This window comes from Pocillopora verrucosa, chromosome 13 (genome assembly GCF_036669915.1).
Source record: "Pocillopora verrucosa isolate sample1 chromosome 13, ASM3666991v2, whole genome shotgun sequence".
Classification (NCBI taxonomy): domain Eukaryota; kingdom Metazoa; phylum Cnidaria; class Anthozoa; order Scleractinia; family Pocilloporidae; genus Pocillopora; species Pocillopora verrucosa.
This window is the reverse complement of record NC_089324.1, coordinates 2,647,037-2,670,843: the sequence shown is the minus strand read 5'-3', so window position 1 is coordinate 2,670,843 and position 23,807 is coordinate 2,647,037. Positions and strand designations below refer to the sequence as shown.

Sequence of the window (23,807 nt, the reverse complement as noted above, 5' to 3'; positions counted from 1 at the left end):
TCGTTTCTTTTTTCACCCATTTTGTTTGTTCAATTTCAAATTCATGTCGTAATTAGTTTTTGATGGATTTTCACCATATAATATGGAAAATAAGAAAATATACCGACATAATCAGAAGAAAAAGCAAAGAACTCAAAGACATTTTTGAACTACTAGCCTCTACGGACGCAGAAAGCGCATGCGCAGGACATGAATCTAAAATGGCGGACGGAGCAGACGAGGTAAGTTTATTATATGTCGATAAAACTCTTGGAAAAAGTCACTCGCTTGTGATAAATGGTTCTAAAATAAAATTAAATAAGATATATATATTTTTTCAAAAAATATTAGGAGGAGGAGGTGTTTGAAATAACAGATTTTACGACTTCTTCCGAATGGGAAAGGTAGGCTTTTTGACTGATTATGAGATTGAATTAGCCTAATATTTTGTAAATATATATTTTAATTTTTAAATGAAAATTTAGCGATTGAATAGAAAAATGATGATCGCGTCTCTTTCATTACTTATCAGATCTGTTAAGTTGCAGTCTACACATGATAAGCTAGCCTAATTGTTAACCAGGATCAAAGTTATTAATTTATCTATTTGTTGATTTATTTTATCTTAAAATTATAATAGCCAAGATTGATATAAATTTTTCATAATTCTCAAATTATTATATTAAATATTTATGAACAACTATTTATTAATGATTTTTTAATCAAAGTGAAAGCAAAGATATTGATTGGTAGAAATGGATTCATGTTTTGTTTTGATGATCACCCATATGTAGAAGCAAACAATTGAAAACCAATGAGGGAAAGGTGAAGTGTCTATGCTCATGTATGCAACTAGTAAAGCCCATATGTTGGTCAACAAGGGGTGTTAGAAAAACTAAGTCTTTGGAGACTTACACCTCAATCCTCCTAAAATCTTGGGCCCTTATGTGTTTTGAAAACTCATGTAACAATGTCACGATAGCCTCTACAGGCTTGTGCAGTATAGTGAGACCTGATATATCCTGAATGTTTGCACACATGTTATGTTATGTATTTTTGCAATGGTCAATGTACAGTTACCTTAAAGTTGTTTTGAATATGAAAGAGATCTTTGTAGTAATGAACACTACTTGAGCAGTAGTGAAAATAAGGCCTGAAAAATATTCAGGCCTGCAAAGATCTCTTTCATATTCACGCCTTTACCTGCAGGTCACATATACGACTTTCATATATTCACAGTTGTCTATTCACCACTTCATGGGTTTATTTGAAACCAGCATGATGACCAGCTCCCAGTTGGCTTGTTAGCTCAGTTAGTAGAGCACTGCACCAGTATCGCAGAGGTCATGGGTTTAAATCCCATACAGGCCTGAATTTTTTTCAGGCCTTCATTTTCACAACTGCTCAAGTAGTGTTCATTATTGTGAAGATCTCTTTCATATTCATGCCTTTATCCGCAGTTCAAATATATGACTTTCATATATTCACAGTTGTTAAAATTGTTTTGTTATCAGTCCCCCTAAAACTCAGGGATCAGTGTCACCATCTGAGTAACTGTGCACCTACCCCTCCCCTAACCCAACCTTAACCCTAATGTGTTATCAATTGGCTGTTGTTGGGTTAAGGGAGGGGTAGGTGTGCAGGTATCTGGGGCCTGGGTTTTTTTGAGAGTCTAAGGTGAGTTTTTTCTAGGTCTGAGTTTTCACAAGATGTGGTCAGTAATATGAAGATTATAAAATTAAAGGCCTGTTGGCCCATACTTCCTGTAGCATATCCCAGGTTCTTCATTCTTTAGGAACTTATGTGTGTCCCTGGTTTTGGATAGGATTCAAGTCTTATGCATCAACCCCTTGAAATATGGCTGCCTAGAAAGTTGGCTACTTCCAGAAATTGAAGGGAGGCTTGTGGAAAGAACACAACACAATTATCCAAGCAGATATGATCATCCAGTAGTAACATGACCACCCCACTTACCACAGGGTTACCATTTCCTCTATAAAAATTTTAATCAATGGTTTGGGGGAGACATGTGGGAGACATGTGGGAGACATGTGGGAGACATGTGGGAGACATGGGGGAGACATGGGGGAGACATGGGGGAGACACGGGGGAGACATGTGGGAGACATGTGGGAGACATGTGGGAGCCAAATTATAATCACATTAGACTCAAGGTCATGAGGTGTAGGTTTAAGACTTGGCCAAGTCATTGTGTTGTGTTCTTGAGTAAGACTCTCATTCTAGTCTCACTTTCCTCAGAGTACCACTCTCCACCTAAGAGTATAAATAGGTGGAGGTGGACTGTTAGGGAAGCCAGGGGAGGGGTGAGATGGGATAATTAGTCTACTGTAGATAATAACATGCTTTTGAGTGCAATTTGGTGTCAATAAGCACGAGTAATTTTTTTAAAGAGTGGGCGAGTACAATTTGTAGCCTCAGAAAATTTACAAGTGCTTATTACACCAAGTTTCAAGAGAAATTATGTAATTCCTTGTTAATGATAAACATAAAAAAAAACATCACAGAAAAGGAAGAAGAAAAACAAAATTTGGAAAGCATTTGAATGCCATTTTTAATTTGCACTTGTGTTACAATTTTGCATTCATATTACAACCTTGCACTTGTGTTACATGAGAATGCACTCAATTTCAACCAATCAGGGCACTTAATTTTTTCATGTAAATTATTGTTGCTAAAATACTCCCTTGAGTGGCAAAAATATTTAACTTTTCTTGCATGTGATGAAACTTGAAATTTAAGTTTATGTGCTTTTTTTTATATAATTTGCCAGAAAAAAGTGAAATATGCAAGTTAAAATGATTGTATTATTTATTTAGCTTTGATAATTCTTCCTATGGATGTGAATCTTTTTTACTGATTACAGGTTTGCTGCAAGACTAGAACAGCTTCTTATTGAATGGAAATTGGATGGCACAAACAAGAAAACATCTTCTTCAAAGGTATTCTTAGATTGGTTACTTGTTAAAACACTTTGGTAAAAAGTTGTTGAGCTCTTCCATCAGAAATTAATTTCTCTGGAATTTTAATCAATGAAAATTTATTTAATTACTTTCCATGAAATGTAAAATAGGGTTCATTGTAATGTCTTCAAGTGAGTTTATCAATCATTCATGTGATGTAGGTTTTAATTTGTTTTTTTTTTCTTCAACAGGGAAAAGGAATATCTGGGAATTTTGAAAAGAGTAAACTGAATCCTATTCCAAGTAAAAAGGATAATTCAGAGGTAAGTTTTAAACATTCATTTGACAAATTTTGATTAACCCTTTTATTCCCAGAAGTGATCAACATGAAACTTCTCCCTGTAATGTCCTTACATTATCTAGCAAATAGGTAATGAGAATATTCAAACTTATCAGGTAGAAGTTGTTGTCTTGATCTAACACCAAATTCTCATGATTAATTTACAAGGAAATGTGTGACAGGGAGAGGGGAGAGTTAACAATCAAATCTTGGGAGTTAAGGGGTTAATGGTTTGAACCCAGGAGTAACAATTGATCATGTATTCTTATTGTCTGTTGAGAGTAGTCCTGAAAAAAAAAAGGAATGTTGTTGATGATAGAGACTGATCAGAAGTTTCTGAAAATGTAAGAATTATGTTGGTCATCACCTGAGTCACACAAGAACCCTTGATTAATTCTACTGAGTGTTAATGGACTCAAAAACTATCCTGGCAAGTAAATCCTCACTTGACTCTGATGATGACTTTTGCTCAGGTTGTTGAAACATCACTGAGTGCCTTTTACTGACAACAGTCTTTTCCAGGACTACTCTCTCATGGATGATGAGACTAAGGTTGTAGTTCAGGAGAAATTTAACTTATCAGTAATTCTTCTTTGTTTTATTTTTCTGTTAATTCCAGCAACAAGAGGGAGCTTGGGGTGTGGTGTCAGATAAAATAGCCTTTGGAAATTTCAATTTTATTGTGGCATACCATCGCTTGAGGACTAGGAGGCCAAGAAGGAATGGAACAAAGCAAACGGATGGTGAGGGTCAATGACCCAGAGTGTTCCTTCTGCACCAACTTACTAGTAGCTGTTTGTGCACTGATATTCAGATTGAAATCTATGGGGTGGTGTTCTTGGGGCAGGACTTGCAACTTTCAAAGTACTTCTCTCCTCTGAGGAGTATAAATTTGTTCCAGCCACAGATCAAAGGAAACTGACCAAATCCTGAAGAGTAACCCCAGGAAGGACTGGAATCTTGTCTGGGCGGGGTTGGGAGGGAGGGGGGGGAGGGGATAACATTAGTCCTAATCACTTGTTAAGAACTGAATCCAGGACAAGCCTAAGTGGAGGGGGGGTCAGGTTATAAATATGACTTTGCCTGAAACACTTCCCTTTCAAGAAGACTTAAAGGCTACAATTTTTACAAATTTTTCTTTTCTACAGCATTCTCCAGAAACACCATCCAGTAGCTGACATTTTTTCTGGCTTCTAGTTTCTGAAGCACTGGCTACTGTTATCACACAAGGCATTAATATACCTGATTTGATCTGGAATAAATTTTAATGTTCGTTGACTATTGTTTTGTTTTTTTTTTACTGCTGGTTATTAAAAAGTCTGAAGAACACATTTTTAAGAACTCTAACCATAGAACCACAAGAACCATTAGCACAAAGGTGCCTGAAGCAACATTCTGTTTATGTTTCAGATTTTGAAGATGGTTTACCAGATGCTATGATGGAAATGTTTGATATGGAATTTGATTTTCCACCAAGAACTCACTGTCTTAGCAGGTGGTAAGTGAAAGATCAAGAATAAATATGCCATGACTTTAAAAGCTATTTTTTCATTATATAAAAGGGAGTAAGTTTCTAGAGAAACTGTGGTGTTGTGTCAGTGGGGGAGTATAACAAGATGATTTGGTTTTATTAGCTGTGTTGATAATGTAAATTGGCCATTGTAAAGAGTTTCTATGCTGACGTCTCGAGCATTAGCCCTTTGTCAGAGCATCTCATCATTACCTTTTAATTTGTCTGGCTGTTAATTTTTACAAATAGTAGACTAATTTATTTTGATGTTGGGATTGAAAAGGTGATCATCCTTTCATGAGTTTAGTTCCTTTGTGTTCTTTTACTGAAAGGGAAGCGAACCCTTTGACCCCTGAGAGTGATTAGCATCTAATTTCTCCTTACAATATCACCCTGAATCAAACATTAAGGTCATGAGAATAAAGGAAATGATCACCACCTGAAGAAGCTCTTGATTGTTAAACAAATTCTCCTTGTCAGCATCTTAGGAAATGTATAGAGAACACTGTAGAAAATATACATACTGATGAAGAGGTGTAAAGGGTTAAGAGAGAAAAATGTACCTCAGAAATCTCAGTATCTCTGTTGTTAAAAAGTTAAAATAAAACTTAAAACGTCTCACTGTGTTCTTAGATTTCAAATGTCCAACTCACAGTGTGAAAATCATCTTCAAATGCATTATAAAACTTGCTGTGTTGAAAGTAAATTCCCCACATAGTGGCACATCCAAATTCATAACATGCAGTTTACAAACAGTTGCTGCTATGGTTGGTTCCAAAATCATGAACTGATTTAAAAATGCCTTGTTGTGTAGCTTGTTATTGTTCAAACAGATCATTAAGATCACATTCAAACTGCCAGTCACTTGAGTGGAATTTTTTATGAATTTGCAAAAAACTTTTTCAATTGGATAGGTCACTCTTTGGAGTCTTAAAATGTGGCCAGTGTCTTCATTTCATGAAATGATTATGCAGTTAAAGGCAGTGGTGAAAAGTAAATGGTGTTAGGAACATACCTGTGTTTTAAGTTTTCAATTCTGTTCTGGTTAGGTATGGTTTGAAGGAATTTATTGTCATCAGCCCAGCTGAGGAGGCTGAAGTTGTGGACAGTGAATCCAAGTGTCATCTTCTTCTTAGTTCCATTGGGATTGCTGCTACAAACTCTAAATGGTACAAAAATTCTATTTTGTAATATTTTTCTTATCTTACCATGGAAAGAACTGCATCCTTTTAGCTAGGAGCTGCGATGATTTTGTTGGGTTTAGTCAGCTCTTAGTTGCTGAATTTATCGTAGTATCAAAGATCCCTTCTACCCAAAGTCAAAACTTTTCTCCTTTTGAACCAGTCAAAATTGCCCTCTTATGTCCAAATATTTTGTAGACAAGAAATATTTTTTTCTAAGTTTCTTAACCTTGTTTTCTCACATCCTCAATTTTTTCTCTTTGTCTTTCTCTCCTTCAATCCTCCATCTGTTCAGTGATCCATGTGTTTGTCTATCTGTCTGTCTGTCTGTCTGTCTGACATCAGCCTGTCCCATGCATCTTTCCTTCCCTCACTTTTCTTTTCCCCTCATCCGTCTTTGTCCTTTCCCTCAATCCTTTCGATTTCTCTATCTGTCAGCAAGTATATTCCTGTGATTTCTGGTTGTTCATGCATTTGTTCATCTGTCATTCTCCCTTACTTCCATTCATTGTTCTTTCTCTCCCTTGCAGTACAATTCCCATGTTTGCTCATGTGCGTCAAGGATGGAGAAAAATTTATTACGGTCTCTGCATTGGAGGTGGATTTCGCACTATGTATGAGATAGCACACTTGCGTCATGTTCCAATGCAGTACAGAAATCTTGCTGGACTCCTTGAAATATTTAAAGACAAATTGGTAGGATAGTTTAAACTTCTTTACTAGTTGATATCCAAAGTCCAAGTGGGGTTAGTTCTGCACATCAGGGTTGTTTCACTTTGATCAAGCACTGATTTAGGAGTCAGGTAAAGAGAAAAAAACAGCCATGGAAAGATGTTTGGTGTAGATTTGTGTGTAGGGGAGCCTTTAGGAGAACTTGGGAGAAGCTGAAGGTGACAGGAATGGGTTAAGGGATGTCTCTGTGGCTTAGAAGCCATCCAAGGAAAGAAGATGTAGTTAGTTCTACTCACTCAGTCGTTGCAGTGGACAGTTGTTTGTCACCAATTTTATTGCCCAGGTAAACTGTATGAAACAACTCCACTGAGGTTTCCTTTCCTCATGGAAGGCTTTTATCTTGATTCAGATCATATCATAATGATACGATTATTGCATTATTTTGTTGCTCAACCAGGCATGCCCTATACAGCCAATGCCACCTGTCACTTTAACTGTTCGCTTTACGTATGTTCTGGATGAATGGACAGATTATTCTTGGCCTCAGGAGCCACCAGATCTTTCATCGTGTCTGGAATGTAAAGTGGGAGTAAATGATTTGGGAACTTTACCATTTGGTGCTTGTCAGGATCCGGTCAGGTAATGAAAATGTAATGTAACAGCCATTTAATATGGGGGTAAGTTTCTGAAGAAACTGTGGTGTTGCGTCGATGTGAGAGTATATCAGGGTAATTAAGTATCATCAACTTAGGTGATAACGTAAACTGGCCACCATAAATAGTTTCAAAGCTAGCGCTTCGAGCGTCAGCCCTTCGTTAGTCCTTCGTCAGCCCTTCGTCAGCCCTTCGTCAGCCCTTCGTCAGCCCTTCGTCAGCCCTTCGTCAGCCCTTCGTCAGCCCTTCGTCAGCCCTTCGTCATTTGCTATGACAAAGGGCTAACGCTCGAAGTGTCAGCTTTTAAACTCTTTACGGAGGCCAATTTACATTATCAACCCAGTTGATAATACTAATTACCCAGTCGTTGAGAACCTTCTGTAATTTATGCTGTGCATGTTAAAGATAAAAAGAGTGCAAAGCTGCAGTGAGGGCCTCTGTCTTATTCTTGTGGGGTGCTTTACCTGTCTGTGTGGCCCTCAGAGCTGCGGTCTTTCAAGGGTCACAAACCCATTCTGAAAAGGTCAAAGGGTGGTGACCAGACAGAGACTGATTTCCTGACCCTCCAGATTGGATTTAGAGCCCCCTTAAAAATTTGTGGCTATTACAGAAATCTACCAGCATATGTGCTTATTGGTGACATGAGAAGTGATTGTAAGGACAAGAGGTCAAAAAGAAAGACATTCTGTTGGAATTAAGCTTATGAATGACTTTTTTTTTTATCTTTTTTCATCAGGGAGCTTCATCTTTCCACAACATGGCCCTGTCTCTCTGAAGAGGTCATTGTTGATAATTCTGTTTACTCGTAAGTTTTCTGTCTGTTTACTCATAAGTTTTCTGTTTTCTCGAGATATTTTGTCTAAATACAATTCTGTTGTTACCTGCTCAATTGCAAACTACAACTGCTTTATATTTACTGGCAGCCTTATGCACAAGATTCGTGTATGTAAACATTTCAGGAAGTAAGAGTGAGATCTTGACCTGACATGGATGTGTGAATTATTACTTTGCAGTGATCTGGAGCCATGTCACGCCCCACAGTGGTGTGTCAGAGCAAGAATGAATGACAACCCCCAGTGTTTGTTAGGTTGGTACCACTTTACGTCAAGAGTCTGTGTAAGGCGTCGATCAATTTAAAGCTTCAATATCCCAACCCCCTGCCAGGCTGGGCATTTGAATATGAGAACTTTGGTTTGTTCAAATTCCTGCTCTCTACCCTCCCCCACCCCCCCACCAACTTTTTTGGTGGAGTTAAAAGGTTCTACTGACAAACAACCTTCACAGGTGCTGACGAATTAACTGTCATTTTTGCAACATCATAAATAAAAGTTTTCCTCAACGTGAACCTACAAAAACTATCTCCAAAAAGAAAGATATAAAAGATTGTCCTCATCCACTTATATGTTAGATCATGCCACGTGCTCAATTTTACTCTTTGGCTGAAGCCAGCAACTTTTAATTAATCAGTCAATCACTTTAAGGTAGCTCAGACAGCTATGACACGAGAACACCATTCAGTACAGTCCTGCTTGAGGCTTGAAAAGTCGTCTGGGATGCATCCAATGGCTGCACAAAGTTGTTTGATTTAAATGTCTGTAAAGTGACCCACCATGATGCAACCATACCTATTTCAATGCGCTAAGTATTGATAGTTACTTTGGATCACAGAACTCAATGATTTCTCCCGAAATAATGGGTTTAACGAAGGGTTTACTTATTTTTAGGTGAATATCTTGGAGGTTACTTGACGCTTTGTCATCGACAAGAGTCAACAATGCAGCTGCTGAACAAAACTGTCATGGACTCTGACAGTGAGTAATTATTATTATATAACTGACGGTGCCCGTGAGAAACATAAAGCGAATCCTGTGTTCTGATTGTCCACCCGAGCGGGCAAGATGAGCCCATCATGCCCGCTTGGCTTTATGATGAATCCTTTATTGACCAAGTTCGTTCGGTCAAAATGGGTGGATATTGGAGTAATTTAGTATTATTCAACTGAGTTGATAACGTAAATTGGCCACCGTAAAGAGTTTAAAAGCTGACGTTTCGAGCGTTAGCCCTTCGTGAGAGCGATTGGATGAATTGTGGTTTGGATGCAGAAAAAAGTAGATGAATTGTGGGTTTAGATGCAGAAAAAAGTGGATGCAAGCCTTGGTTTTTTTCTGGACTTTGACTTTGTCTGGGTCCATAACAACGCAAAAAAGAACTCGGCCAATATCCAACCTCATGCTCGGGCATATATATTCAGCTCCCAGAGTTGTTGGCTGGTAACTTTTTGTTTTATCGTCTACACATATTAACATTTTAAATTCTTAAAAGTAACCCAGGATTGAAAATCCATTTGAATCTTCTGCATCATTATCCATTCGTGTTTCTTCTTACTTCGCACTCGCCTTATTGTTGTTTTTCTATCCCGTTATACTGATATTTTTTAGTGTCCTTCACCAAAAGATAATTCTGCACGTTGCAAATAACGCTTCGAAATATCTTGACGTTCTACTCTCTCAATAAGAAACTCCTACATCCTCTATCAACCCCGTTCCCAGTTTCCCCTCTCTGCGCCTCCTAGAGACGAGGCTGCTCCTCTGCAACTTTTTTCATTAGCATCATTTTGCTTGAAGGTGACGTAGCAGACATCACGCATGCGCTACAGAGACTCACAGAGGCGCCACACGTAGCTTCATTATCAACAGCTGTATCCAGAGCGACGTCGCGAATATCCGCCATGAGTGAACGAAGCTCTGAAGAATTTCCAATCCCTGGTCCATTACTGCACGAAATACTCAAGGTATATATTGATATATTGAGCTTATTTCAGGAAAATGTTATAGTAGCAGGGTTTGTATTGATGATGAAAATTTGGGAAGTCGCGAACTCCGAGTAATTAGTCATAAAACAAAGTTGATTTAGGGAGGGGGGATACGAACCTCATTCCCCCACCATCAGACCCGTGGGTAAAAAAAAAAACCAAAATTCCTCCTAAGACAAGACAAAATTTGCTTATCTAGAATATTTCTTAGCTTTTTTAGGTGCAGTGCAATGCAAATTAAACATTTTGTGTTTTCTGAATCAACGTCTGCCCCCCACCGAAAGAAAAAAAACATTCCTGGATCCGCCCCTGTAGACACGTCGGGTTCGAGACCAGAACCTAGTACTTTGCAGCGAGAGGTCCATGCTCACAGGCTTATTGCCTTGGGCAAGGTATATCATCCCCCACTGTGCCTTTTCTCTCCTCTTAGGAGTGTTCATGAGTACAAGCAAACTGTCAATCCCTTCGCTTCCTTGATCTCCTTTGTAATTCTCCTTACTGTCTGCCATGTAATTATTTTGATGTTGTTCTGTTTTTTTGGTATTGGATCAATTAATAAAACCCTAATAGAGATATTTTTCTTTCTTCTCGTCACTTGTCTGCTTGATATTGTATTGATATAGTAAGGAGAAATTCTGTCCTGGTCAAGGTAACCTAAGATGGAATAGCATCCCATCAGGGGGGTAGCAACACTTCTATTCACTTCATGCTACAAGTATCAGGTTAAAACCCCATAGTAAAGGCTCACAAGGTTTAAAAACTCTAAAAGTCTTGGAAAATGATGTGGCGGGATTATTTTCATTTTGCCATCTGGCTTTTCCACCTCCTCGTCTGTTCATCTGTCAACAAATTCTTGGGTTGAAAGTCCAATGAGTATCCTGAAATAAGTTGTGGTGTGCCATATGTTTTTTTTTTTTTCAACAGCACCTATTTCCTGATTCAGACCGAGATTTAGACGAGTTAGAGACTGAACAACAGCAGCTGATGTTTAACAAAATGGAAGGTGGCGAGGATGCTAAACAGTCACAGGGTCCCCAGGTACTTGAACTGATTATCAGCCACTGTCTGATTACTGTAAAAGTAAACAAAAATAAGACACAATTAATGAGAGATGATATTAATTCTGTTACAAATCAGCTGTAACGAAAAAACTTCTCCTCATTTTTTTTTTCGTTTTCCTTTGCTCATGACAAAATTCATAGCATATTACCCAGTTCTAAGTCAGAACTAATATGTTATCTCATGTTTTCTCAGCCTTTTTACACCCACGACGCTCTCAATATTGCTTACCCAACTGTAAATGCAATACGTTTGTTACATGAGTACCACGTATATGGCAACCAGTTTCAAAAATGTTAAGACACCCTGACAACAGCTGGCAACATTTTGTTTGAATGAATTATGTTGCATATGGTGAACAGCTTTCTCTTCATAATAACACAATGTATGTTTCAATAATTCCTTTTGCTACTGGTTGTAGCTTTATGACGAGTCCTCTGTAGCTCATTTAGTCGAGAGCTGGACCACAAAATCCAAAGGTACGATGGTGCGCTTCCTCGAAGGGGAGTGACATTTTCTTCTAACAGGATTGCGACAAATTATAACAGCTCTCGTTTGATATCCTTTTTCTTTTCATTTTAAGGACAAGTTTCGTGGTTTAAAAACTGCACCTGAAGATAGTCTTGCTTTTTTCCTTGCCGTGTGCGTCTGTATTGTGTATCACAGTTATGGAGGTGAGAATATTTGCGCGGAACATGTTCACAGATTGTTCTTTGAAATGGCGACTACTCTTAGTCTATCGAGCACTTTTCTGTTGATTGTCGAAAGCCAAAACCAAAGTGTTCACGACGTCCAATCACAACAAAGGAATAGATCAGCAGGAGCCAATGAGAACTTAAAGCAAAAACACGTTAACTGCCTGAAGCGCGGGAAAACGCGGGTGTTCAAGTTGTGATTCGCTTTGGTTTTCCATCTGATTGATTGAGAAAATAGCGCGGGTTTTCTGGACCAATCACAATACGAAGAAAAAAAAGAACTGAAGCAATACCAGATTTTTTTGGACACTCAATTGAACATCGCTCTAAATTACCAAGGAAATCTTCGTCAAAACACCTGTAAAAAATCTGTGAGCCAAAGTAGAAGAAATTCTTACGATCAATGGATTTAGTGTGTAATATATTAACTTCCCTACCGGTCAAAATGACTGCAATCAATTCAGTATTAACCGTTTAACTCCCAAGATCTGATCGTTACTTCTCCCCTCTAGCTGAAACACATTTCCTTGTAAATAAGTTACGAGAATTTGGCGTTAGATCAAGATAACAACTTCTACCTGATGAGTTTGATTATTCTCATCACTTGTTTGCTGGATAATGTATGGATATTGTAGGGAGAACTTACAGGTTAATCACTTCCGGGAATTAAAGAGTTAAGCGGCATCGTATGTAGGGTCGGTTATCAAAGTCCCCAATTTTTTTCCCCTGAATTACTACAATTTTTTTACCTGTTTAAAGCGGTCACCCTTTACTAAGTCTCAACAGCCTTTTTGTATTGCTTTTCACCTGTATTGAACGGTCACTTGAGGCGCTACCACCCAAATAACACTATCAATAATCCTTCAAGTAAACTTTAATCCATATTTATCTCCCAAAATCATTATTACCAGTATTTTTGGGCGAGTTTTTGTTAATTAAGTGGTCAATAATGGCCAAAAATGGCGGGTTTTTTTTGTCCTATGATACTCCTATTCGGTGGAACCTGTATAAAGCGGTCACCTTGTCATTCCCCGTGGATGACCGCTTTAGACAGGTTCAACTGTAGTAACGTTACATTTTAGCTGTGCCCAATTTTTCGAAGGCCGATAAGCGCTAACCCAGGGTTGTTTTAATCTTTATCTTTTTTTGTTCTAAAGCCTTTTAGGGAAAATTTTTCCTAGTCTTTTTAGAACATCCAGTGCAAGCAAAAATATTTCAACTGAATTTATTTTAAAGCTTTCAGACCTAGAATCAAATTCCCCACTAACCCTGGGCTATCTTGACCCTGCTTTAAACAACCCCGGGCCAGCTGTCCCTTTTTCGTGTACAGGCTTCGTGAGGTTTCTTCAGGCACGAGCAAATACAGGATGTTTTATGTAGTTGAGGAAACTTCTCAGGTACTCTAAGGAAGATATGGAAAATGTCAACGGCCTGCAAATACAATCAGGTTGTCTTTGCTTTTGTTCTTTTTAAAGGGTTAAGAGCCGTGGCACATCTGTGGCAAGAGTTTGTGTTGGAAATGAGATACAGATGGGAAAATGACATATTTATTCCAAGGTAGAACAGTAATTAGAAACTGTTCTGTGATGTAAGGGAGGTCAACATTTCTCCAACAATCACGTGCGCGAGTTTTTGACATGTTTGAAATGAGAAAACCGCTGTTAAAAAAAGTTAAGTTCGCGGACATCAATGAGTTTCGGGCCCAACTTAGAGTCACTCAATCCCGAGCCGCTAGGCGGGGGTTAAAATGACTCTGGGATAGGTCCAAAACGTATTTATGCCCAAGAACATAAACTGTTGTACTATAATTATCAATTCGAAGGGCATCGAGTCGGTAAAACTGGAAAAAAATGACAACCGGACAGTCTGAACAATAGTACGAGCGTGCGAGCGGTTTAAATAACTTTCAGTCCGCAAAATGCACCAACTTGCCGAAAAGTGATAATAATGGAATTTTACTCATAACTGACTGCAAATCTTTTATCATATTTTCGTCGAAGAATAGTGTAGTTTGGTTGCCATGTGTTGATATTTTGTTCAAGTATAGTAAATCTCTGTTTCCTTCAATACCGCAACACTGTTTAGGTTAAAACTTCAGTCGCCCAATCTTGGAAACTGCCTGATACATCAAAAGCTACAGGTTTGTTTGGTGGTTTGTTTGTTTGTTAAGTAAGGTAGCTTAATTTGTGCCCCTTTTTGAAATTGTGCTCTTGTAAGTTTTTAAATGGTTTGGTGTTTACTCAGGCTGATAGGATTTCGCCGTCTCGACCCAGCTAGAGAATGGCAAGTTCCTTTCGACACGACTGACGATGTTGTTTTCAAAAAGAGCATAGTTTACGTAATTTTTTGGCGGCAGAGAGAGCATTTGCAAAGCTTAAGCTTAATGATCCTAGAAGCAATCAAATCTCATTTAAAAGGTAGTAATTGGTTGTAGACTGCCATCGTGGCGGGAAAACTGCGCGCGCGTTACCTTACTCGCCGCATTTGATTGGTTGATAAAAGCACATTTACATTGATTGGTTTAATGAAAGCTGTGCGTGTATCTTTTAACCAATCACCTCTCTATTTACATAGAAAACCGAAAAGAAGACGTTGTAAATACTTTTAAAGTTAAATTGGTTGGGAAAAACTTTATAATTTTTCAAGGTTACTGGAAATCAAGTCATTCTTTAGTTATTCCTTGATCCAGTCCACGTTTCCTTTTTTTATTTTCAGATGCTTAACTGCTGCATTGAAAGAAAAAGACTTTCCAAGATTCGAGCTGCCAGTCTTCAATTTTGCGCTAACGTTGGGAAAAACTCTGAGACGGGAATTAATAAAAGTGAGGATTCAAATTCAGACAATTTACGAAAAAAAGATTCGGACACTGCATCAGAAAGAATAGAAACGCAATCGAGCGTCTCGGACGATGAAGAATTTTTTGAAGCTGTAGAAAGTCAAGAGGAACCTGACGACGAGAACGAAAGTAATTCTACCGAAAGGAAACACATGGAAAGAACAGATACAGACTTAGATAAGGATACAACTGCAAATGACAATTTATCTCCTCGTAAAAGAGAAGGAGCTAAGGAACCATTTGGTGAATTAAAACTTCTTGCTTCTGGTGAGCCTTTGCTGGTACCGTTTACCCAGGTAGGTATTGAAGATTGAGCATTTTTTCAGTTGAGTGTCGAAAGTAATCCGAGAGTGTAATTTTTTTTTTTTTTACTTTGTTATGTGGTTGGTCAGAAAAATTTAGCGCCACTTTCTGAATTGAAAACTGAAACCAATCACGACTTGGTCGCCTGCGTTTTCCCGCGCTTCATATAGTTTTCTTGATCTTGCCTCGAGTTCTCATTGGCTCCTTGGGATATTTTCCTTCCTATGATTGGCTGTTTTGATTGCTTTGGATGTAGTTTTACGACTCTCAATCGAAAAACGCTCCATGTATGTAGTGATTAATTTGTACCTCTCCTCACAATTTGAATACTTAGCTAGTTTTTATCTTGATGCAACACTGAATTTTTCTAACTAATTAACATTGAAATGTGTGGCTGTAAGAAGAAAGAATCACTAATTACTAATCTAATCTCCTATTGGGGGATTCCCAAGCTATGTTATATCGTGTATTAGTAAGTTATAAGTATTTGAAGCTGATAACGACTTATTAAATTTAGTTCTCTCACCATTCGATAGAGTTGTGCACAATTATTTGAGTAAGCCTGCTAAAAATGTGTCAAAGAAAAAACTCGTGTAAACATATTTTGGGAGGAATTCTGTCAGAATTGGGCCTGGTTTCTGGAACTGTTTCCTTGTGGAAATTGACGCTGCGCCTCGTGTGCCAACCTATTTGTTTTTTTTTTTTAACACATTTGATGCCCTTTGTGACTTATTCGCTAAGCAGGCGCACAGCAAAATGGAATCTATTTGTTAATCCTTTAACTCCTAAGAGTGACTAACATCTAATTTCTCCTAACAACATCATCCCTGAATCACACATTAAGGTCATGAGAATAAAGAAGATGATCACCAACTAAAGAATCTTTTGATTGTTGAACAAATTCTCCTTGTCAAACCCTTAGGAAATGTCTGGGGAGTAGTATGGAGAATATGCATACTGATGTTACGGAGTCAAGGGTTAAGTCGGCAGTGTGCGCACTTAAATTGGCAACTAGTGTCTTGGAATGTGTACGAAATGTGAAAAATAATTAATTATAAATAAAATTATTTTATCGAAATGTTAGCAAGTGAACTTTTTGAATGTATTGCCTTTGTGTTTATTTGTTTTGCTTTTTGATCACTATAGTTTTTTTCTTTCTGTTCGGGACTAGGAACCTGCACCAATGACAGAAGACATGCTGGAGGAACAAGCCGAAATTCTTACACAATTAGGGACCTCCGTGGAGGGGGCTCGTGTTAGGGCTCAAATGCAGTGTGCATCTCTGCTCTCTGATATGGAGGCCTTTAAGGTGCGTAATTGTGGGTCCCCCACGGTGTGTTAGAGGTAAAGTACAGGTGAGAGGCATTTCGATTAACTGTCGTAAAACCGGAACCAAAATCAACGCAGCAGCCAATCAGAGGAAAGGGAAATATGATAAGGAGCCAATGAGATCTTAAAACAAGCAAGCGCGGGAAAAGGCGAGTGACCTGGTAGCGATGGGTTTTAGTTTTGAGAAAATGGCGCGAATTTTCAGGACCAAGTACGATGCAACTCATTGGCCGCGCTCTGGTAATTGCCTTGTAAATTGGTCTGTCTCTGGTCTCGTTCGTAGCCGTTCTTTAGAACGTCACGTCCTACCATTTGGGTTTTTCCAACGAACTTGTAACTTTAATTGAAATATTTGCTCCACTTGTCTTCGTTCCTATTGGCGCAGAGAGGCCTTTCTGGTGTGGTCGGTTAAGTGATGTTGCTTAATTATACTTTCTGTATATCGAAGAATACACAAATTTAGGAGGCAATACGCTTACACTTAAGGAAGTTAAAGGCTGACGTTTCGAACGATAACCCTTCGTCAGAGCCATTCTTTAGCCCTTCGTCAGAGCGATTGGGGAAGCCCTAGTCGCTCTGATGAAAGGCTAACGAAGGGCTAACGCTCGAAACGTCAGCCTTTAAACTCCTTATGGTGGCCAATTTACGTTATCAACTCAGTTGTTAACATTAAATTACCTGTTATACTCTCCCACCGACGCAGCACCACAGTTTCTTTAGAAACTTACCCCCTTTTAGGAAGTTACCTTCGTTCTTGGACATAAGAAACTATTTTAAAGTGTTGCTCTGACTGGTCTAATCAATTAATATGCTGTGCGCTTTATTTTTAAGTTTTAGTTTAACTTTTTTTTCTAGGCAGCAAACCCCGGGTGTTTATTGGAGGATTTTGTGAGATGGTACTCTCCATTTGACTGGATACCAGGCCCCGAGACGGAGGAAGAGATAGAAGAGTTAAAGAAACAGAAGATAAAAAGCGAGGAAGTTAATGAAGAATCAAGCGCCACTGCTTCACCAAGCGAGCTGATAAACAGTGAGCAAAATCAGATATGATTTTGTGCGTTTTCCGTCGCCGTGAATGTTATGCCTTACCCTTTAACTCTCAGAATGGATCAACATGTAACTTCTCCCCACGATTCCAATCGGTTTTCTTATAAACAGGTTATAAGATTAGAGAAGTTTATCACCTAGAGGGATTTAGTTTGATATAACGCCAACTTCTTCCGTCTGAGTTGCATGGAAATGTAGCAAGTCGCTAGGGAGGTTTACTGGTAGGATCTTGGAGGATTTAAGCGGAAACCCACTTTGTGGTTTTCAACGCTTGGTACTCGCGGCTTGTCTCCTTCTCACATTACCTGACTCTTTGTTTGTTGTCTTTGGTCAGCGGTTAGCAGCGAAGACTCGTTGGAGGAGGGCTGGGACACAGAAGACATCTTGATACCAGATGAGGATATTCTTACTGCGGAGACAAGCAACGCAAAGTTGCTTATGGATGAAGCGAAAGCTGGAAATGTGGAAGAGCTACAACCTTGCAAGGTCTGTTTATCTGTATCATACACAAGGGATATACCCTCTCTAAAAATGGCGGCTGGAAAAAGAAACCAAAGAAAAAATTTTGGTGTCTTACTTAGAAGCGAAAGTCGCTAATTGGGTGTCCTGTGTCGGGCGGTGTTGTGTACCGAGGTGTAACGTTTTAGTGACTTTGTGTCAAAGGTCTTGACCTAAAGTGAGATAAATAATTGCACGAACAATTATCAATACTTCGTCGGTTAAAATAGTTTCCCTCTTTCCTCTTGGTTGTCTAAATCCTAAGCCTTGAGATGTTCCGTGAATCCCCGAAAACGATAACAGTCCACACTGCTTATCTCAAAGACAAACAGTGAGGCCACGAGGCTAGCCCTATTGTGCCTTACGTAATATACAGAAAGATTTCCTTTTTATTCTATTTTTCCTGTTTGGCACCGTTAATGCTGTTACTGGCGACAGTTTTATAACTGCAGGTCGCCAAATGGCGACTTTGAAAGACAGTATAGCTTGCATACCAGAATTCGAGTTCTTTGTTTGATAGTTTCCTTCAGCCAAGTGCTGTATCTGCCGAGAAGTAACCACCGATTGAGATCTAAAGTCTAATTCCAATTTTCTTCGTCTTCTTTCTCTCTCATAGTGGCGAGAGGAGGGGCACCTAAGCTTACGCATGCGTATTCCGGGTAACATGTGGGCGGAAGTGTGGCAGAGTGCTCGTCCGGTTCCGGTCCGCAGGCAGAAGCGACTTTTTGATGAGACAAAGGAAGCTGAAAAGGTAAAAAGGACAGTAAAATGAGGTTCAGAAGCCCAGTGGCCCACAACCGTTAGAGATTCTTTGAGCTTCAAAACCGTGAAATGACTTGAAATGTTGTAATATTACTCCGTACCAGCTCATCACAGCCTACCTCCCCTCCCCTCTTTGCACCCCCCCACCCCCACCCCCCCCCCCCCACTTCTCACAGCCATTTTGCTAGTTATCCCTAACAGTTCACTGACACCCATTTATACTCCTGGGTAAAGAAAGACTCTGTGACATCAGTGTCTTGCCCAAGAACACAACATTATTACGCGGCTATGTGTCGAACCCAGACCCCTTGATTCGAAATCGAGCGCGTTATTTAAATCACTGCGTCTCCAACGCGTTACTTTCGTAATCCATCATTAAACATAAGTTTCTTTGTCTTTACGCTAGGTCCTTCATTTTCTTGCTGGACTCAAACCCGCCGAGGTTGCCTTTCAGTTGTTTCCAGTTTTGCTTCATGCAGCAATTCTTCGTATCGAGGCCGCAGGTGAGGGAATGGGACCTAATCCAGTAATTTGCGATATCTCTGGAAAATCACAACAAGTCGGTTAAAAATTGATGAATAATTAAGTTCTCACAAGGGGCCGATTGTTATTTATGTGGAGGGTCGAGGATTCTTTTTTTTTTTTTCGCGGGAGGAGGGAAGGGGCTCATGTGGTTTTTAAGGGAACGGAAGGCAATCAGTCGTCGGTAACAGAGTATCAAGGGGGTTTCTTTAGAAAATTGACTGGCAATGAAGGGATCATTAAAATATTACAGAACTTTAGGGGTGATCAGGTAAATTTCAAACACGACCAAAATCCAATCCTATTGGACGGTGAACCCCCTCAAAATATTTCTGTCTGAATTAACTTTGTATACCAGGTGCGCGAGATATTCCCGCTGTTTCATCCCTTTTGGATGAAGTACTCAGCAAGGCGAGCAAGTTATCTTGGGAAATGCCACATGACCTGCCTCGTTGTGAGGTAAGAGTCCTACTTGTAAAGAAGTCACTCGTTCAGTCATCTTTTGAAAACTAGAAATTTCCAAAGACTTCTTAGATCCTATTGAAGATGCGGATTAAGGGTGGAGAAGAACTCCATGAATTGCAAAGGTAGAACTCGATGTTTCTCAGACTTGTTAACTGTGACCCAGAGATATTTCTGTGCTGGTAGATCTTTTTTGTTTAGTTGTTTGTTTGTTTGTTTGTCTGTTTGTTTTTGTATTTAAACTTTTATTTCCCAGAGTTGCCTAACACGTTGCTTCTTCCTTCTTCCTACACCTAACTTTCCAAACTCGATTTACAAGGAAATATGTGGCATCCGGAAAGGAGAATTACTAATGGCGAACTTGAAATAATTCCAGGAATTTGTCAAACAGCTGCAGTTATCAGAACTCGCCATCGCTCGTGCCCACTCCCTGCGATTTAAATTTCGTGACGCGCTGTCGGAACAAGGAAGGGATCATGGAGACAAGGACGTGGAACAGTTCCTTTCGGCTCTGACAGAAAAACCTGAGGTAGCTGTGATTGGCGCAGGAAGAGGCCCTGCTGGAAGAGTTATTCACAGACTGTTCGCAAAACAAGAGGTATTAGACTAGCTAGACTACAGCAAAATGTCTATAATTTACGCTCTTAAGGTTTTTTTAAATGTTTGCAGATGAAAGTAACTGTTCTTTCGTCTTATGCAGAGCGCGAGAATGCAGTTTGCTGTGGACGAAGACACCTCTTCAGATCTCTCGGTGAGTTCATACAACAAAGCCAAAATAGTATTTTTCCTCAATTTAATCACACTTTAGGGGGCCAACATTTACCATGAGGATTAATTTTTTCAACTACAACCTAATCAGTCTGATTTCCCGCTCAAAACGCGGGTTGCAAACTCTTTGCTTGTGCGGCTTCACATCAACTAGCCCACGTGTAATTCCTAACCGTGTGCCCGCAGTGCACTGTACCTAGGCTAAGTATACGAGCATGCGCTCCTCATCACTTTGTGCCTTAGCTTCTTAAGGCACACAAGTGAGTGTTTTTCCATCTTACCGAACTAATATTTATTTTTATTTTCAATCCGTTTCAATCCTCTTCATCCTTATTCGCCCTTTTTCCTTTATAATGTATTATCACCTCTCCTGTGTTTTTTTATGTGACCAAAGCAGGGTTCTCAGTAGAATTTTGTACAGCTGTTGCTTTGGTAGTTACAGGCGTAACCCTAATATACACGCCCTTTGGGCGTGTAACTTGGGCCCGTAGGGCCCAAGCTGCTAGGGGGGTCCGGGGGCATGCTCCCCCGGGAAATTTTTTATTTAAGATGCTCAGAAATGCTTTTCCCTTCATTTTGGGGGCATATTTTCTCATTTTCTCCAAACAAGTTTAAGTACATTTTGTAATCTGTTCAGTGGCTTTGAACTACGGAAAGTTGAAATTATCTCTTATCAAACTGAAAACTACACTGCAATATTCAATGAAATGTTAACCTGCAATAACAATGCTTTGCTTTCTGAGTTAATGGCATTCATTTTATACAAAAATAATTATTAGGTAACCAGTCCTTTCCAAATGGGGGCACCCACTTACAAAAACTAATTCTCAAGGCCACACTGACCCAGTAACTGCTATATATCTAAATGAGAAAGAGTATAAGATAGCGCAAATATTTGTTAATGAATGAATCGGCCATGTTTTTGCACGTGGAAAGACGACATCTGCGAGAGGCCTGGGTTCAAATTTACAAATTCAATATGGCGGCCATATTCAACGTTGCGGAGACGTGACGCGATTGTTCGGTTATTCTATGGTCTGCAAAAAGGCTATTCACTTTGACAACTAAAACCGAAGAAAGGTACATTGCGAAAGCAACTAACAGTCAATAGTTCACCCAGCAATTTACTCAAAAAGCCGTTCTTTTATTTGCATTTGATAGACGAATTGATCTACTGGTTGAAGCACTTTGACAGCCGTAACACTTACCTGTGACACCCGTGACAGGTGTTACGGGTTACGGGTTCAACTGAGAACCCTGCCAAAGTAATCTTTTATAGTCGTTCTCAATCTTTGTTAATCTTCTCAATCTTTCATCATCGCCACTTCTTTCTCGTTTACCTTGTCCCTTTTCTTATTTTGCCATCTTGCCAAGCTAATATATTTTAGCTTCCATCACGTTTAAGATAAGTTTTCGTGCCCAGAAAACGACGTCGAATATTTTATGTAGTTTGATTACGCCACTCTGTTTCCTCATTTTCACTTCATCTCTTTCAACAGCGGCAACCAGCTACACATGCTCAAGATTTCCCACCCCCCACTGGTCGAGAGTACATTTTGAGAACAACAGTGCCCCGTCCCCGCCCCTCGTCGCGTCCTTGTCCTCAAAGAATGTACTGTGTGCTGACCAATGATGATTTTAGACTTGCGGGCGCATTTACTGACGACGTCATTTTTCAATGACGAAGAATAATCACAATTTGAAATCAACGAGAAATTGTGCTTCCTTTAAATCTACTTTGCGAGAATGACCACAGATTTTTGTGAACCACAGACGGTACGCTCTCATCTGCTTGAGGGCAGCGATCAAGATACGAATTCCTTAACTGATCTGTAATATGTTCTTTGGATGTTAAATAAGAGAATGTAAGCATACATCAGAACATCATACCTACCCTTTATGATAACTCAACCTTTTTCTGAATTAATTTGTCCAAAGTTTTCTCCCGGTTGTGATGGAAATTATTTATATGGATGAAACCTAGTAAGTGGCACTTTCATGTCGCTCTCAATTGCTATGCTGTGCAAGGTGGTTCTAACTCTTAATTTTGTGGATGAGATCCCAGTGTCACCACCCGTTTGACAGCTTCTAATTAACTTAAACTTAAAGGTTTGTACTTGGTAAATTTTCCACAATGGCCTGAATATTTCAATCTGTTTAAGGTAGGGTTTGATTCATTTAGTGAACTTGCCCCCAAATAAGATTAAACAATTTTTACAGCAAGGACCTTCCTGGTGAGAAGAAATCATTAGATATTTTATTGAGAGACAATTTTAAATACAACAGCAAAAAGAGTTTAAAAGGTTAGTGAGATTGATTTGTGTTTCCATCTCGATTTCTAACTCTGCTGCTACAGATAGCACATTAACAAAATTTACAGCGGTTACGACTCTTTGAGTTGCATCAGCTGATTTCTTCGATCTTTGCAACAATAATTTATTCCTGACGGGTGATTTTCGGGAACTCGTGCGCGTGTCACTACTGCGGCAGAAGCGGGTGGGAACTCGCGCGCGTGTTCCTGTGGCACAAGCGGGCGAAAACTCGTGTGTGTGTTATTGCGGCACAAGCAGGCGAGAACTCGTGCGCGTGTTACTGCGGCACAAGCGGGCGGGAACTCGTACGCTTGTTACTGCGGCACAAGCGTGTGATGGTACGATTGCTATGAACTGGCTGGTGAATGGCGATCATAGGAAAAAATACAGCTCTATAGTAGCGCCAGGAGACTTTTAGAGTAGTAGAGAATGCATTACAGCATTCTTAGAATTTCTCACTCACAGCATGATGTTCCAATTGGAGAGTTTTCTCAATGGAGGCGCCCTTAGCTTAGCCGGCCTGACTTAGGCGAAATGCGCTGTCTTTTAGACAATTTGCTACCCTTTTTAGCGGTTCATTAGCTTAACAACCTACGCGGAATGTTGGAAGAACACGAGAAAATTTTGTGAATCACTCTTTGATTGCGCGTGATCTACCATAGATTCGAGTGTTCTATTAATATACCGCGTAGGTTATAACGCCAGTGAAACGGTAGGAAGTGCAGTCCGTTGCGTTTGTAAATAAACTATAAACGATGGAGTTTCCACTTAATGTTGCTATTGCGGGGGTGATCACCATGATTTTTTTCACACGAGAACTTCGTTTTACTCTTCCTGACATCGAAGTTTTTAATGAAATAAGCAACTTAAAAACAGTCCATACCGTGTGCGGGAAATCTGTTTATTAGCAGAAGCAATCATGTTAGTACTGCGCATGCTTGCGCTCTTTTGTCGAATGAAAAAAATGTTGCGCACTCGTCAAAAGAGAGTGAGAAAGAAAATATCTTAACCCTCTAACTCCTAAGAGAATTTTCGGTCCAAAGTTCAATCATCTAAACCGATGAGAAATATTTATGCAACAACTTGGCTTGCTTCAAATGTCAGTAAGACACTGTTGCAGAAACCTTCTGGAAATTCCAACTTGAAG

General features: G+C 39.4%; 1 protein-coding gene across 1 annotated transcript; it reads left to right on the top strand.

Annotated features, from left to right (window-relative positions):
• The first annotated feature begins 44 nt into the window (after positions 1-44).
• LOC131779516 (rab3 GTPase-activating protein catalytic subunit) lies at positions 45-23,411 on the top strand. The gene is made up of 27 exons (XM_059096077.2): positions 45-221; positions 331-383; positions 2,863-2,938; positions 3,151-3,222; positions 3,859-3,982; positions 4,650-4,737; positions 5,799-5,918; positions 6,461-6,626; positions 7,060-7,241; positions 7,992-8,060; positions 8,269-8,342; positions 8,980-9,066; positions 9,880-10,046; positions 10,992-11,105; positions 11,710-11,800; positions 13,297-13,378; positions 13,907-13,961; positions 14,537-14,953; positions 16,132-16,269; positions 17,145-17,319; positions 17,671-17,822; positions 18,451-18,585; positions 19,003-19,099; positions 19,477-19,577; positions 19,957-20,178; positions 20,281-20,331; positions 21,848-23,411. Exons 1-27 carry the CDS (start codon positions 63-65, stop codon positions 22,028-22,030), a joined length of 3,450 nt encoding a protein of 1,149 aa, XP_058952060.2. The 5' UTR covers positions 45-62; the 3' UTR covers positions 22,031-23,411.
• Positions 23,412-23,807: the final 396 nt, after the last annotated feature.

Coding starts and splice junctions, on each gene's coding strand:
- LOC131779516 (XM_059096077.2), top strand. CDS start 63: ATGGATTTTCACCATATAATATGGAAAATAAGAAAATATACCGACATA. Junction 8,061..8,268: donor GTTGATAATTCTGTTTACTC/GTAAGTTTTCTG, acceptor ATTACTTTGCAG/TGATCTGGAGCCATGTCACG. Junction 13,379..13,906: donor AATGACATATTTATTCCAAG/GTAGAACAGTAA, acceptor AACACTGTTTAG/GTTAAAACTTCAGTCGCCCA.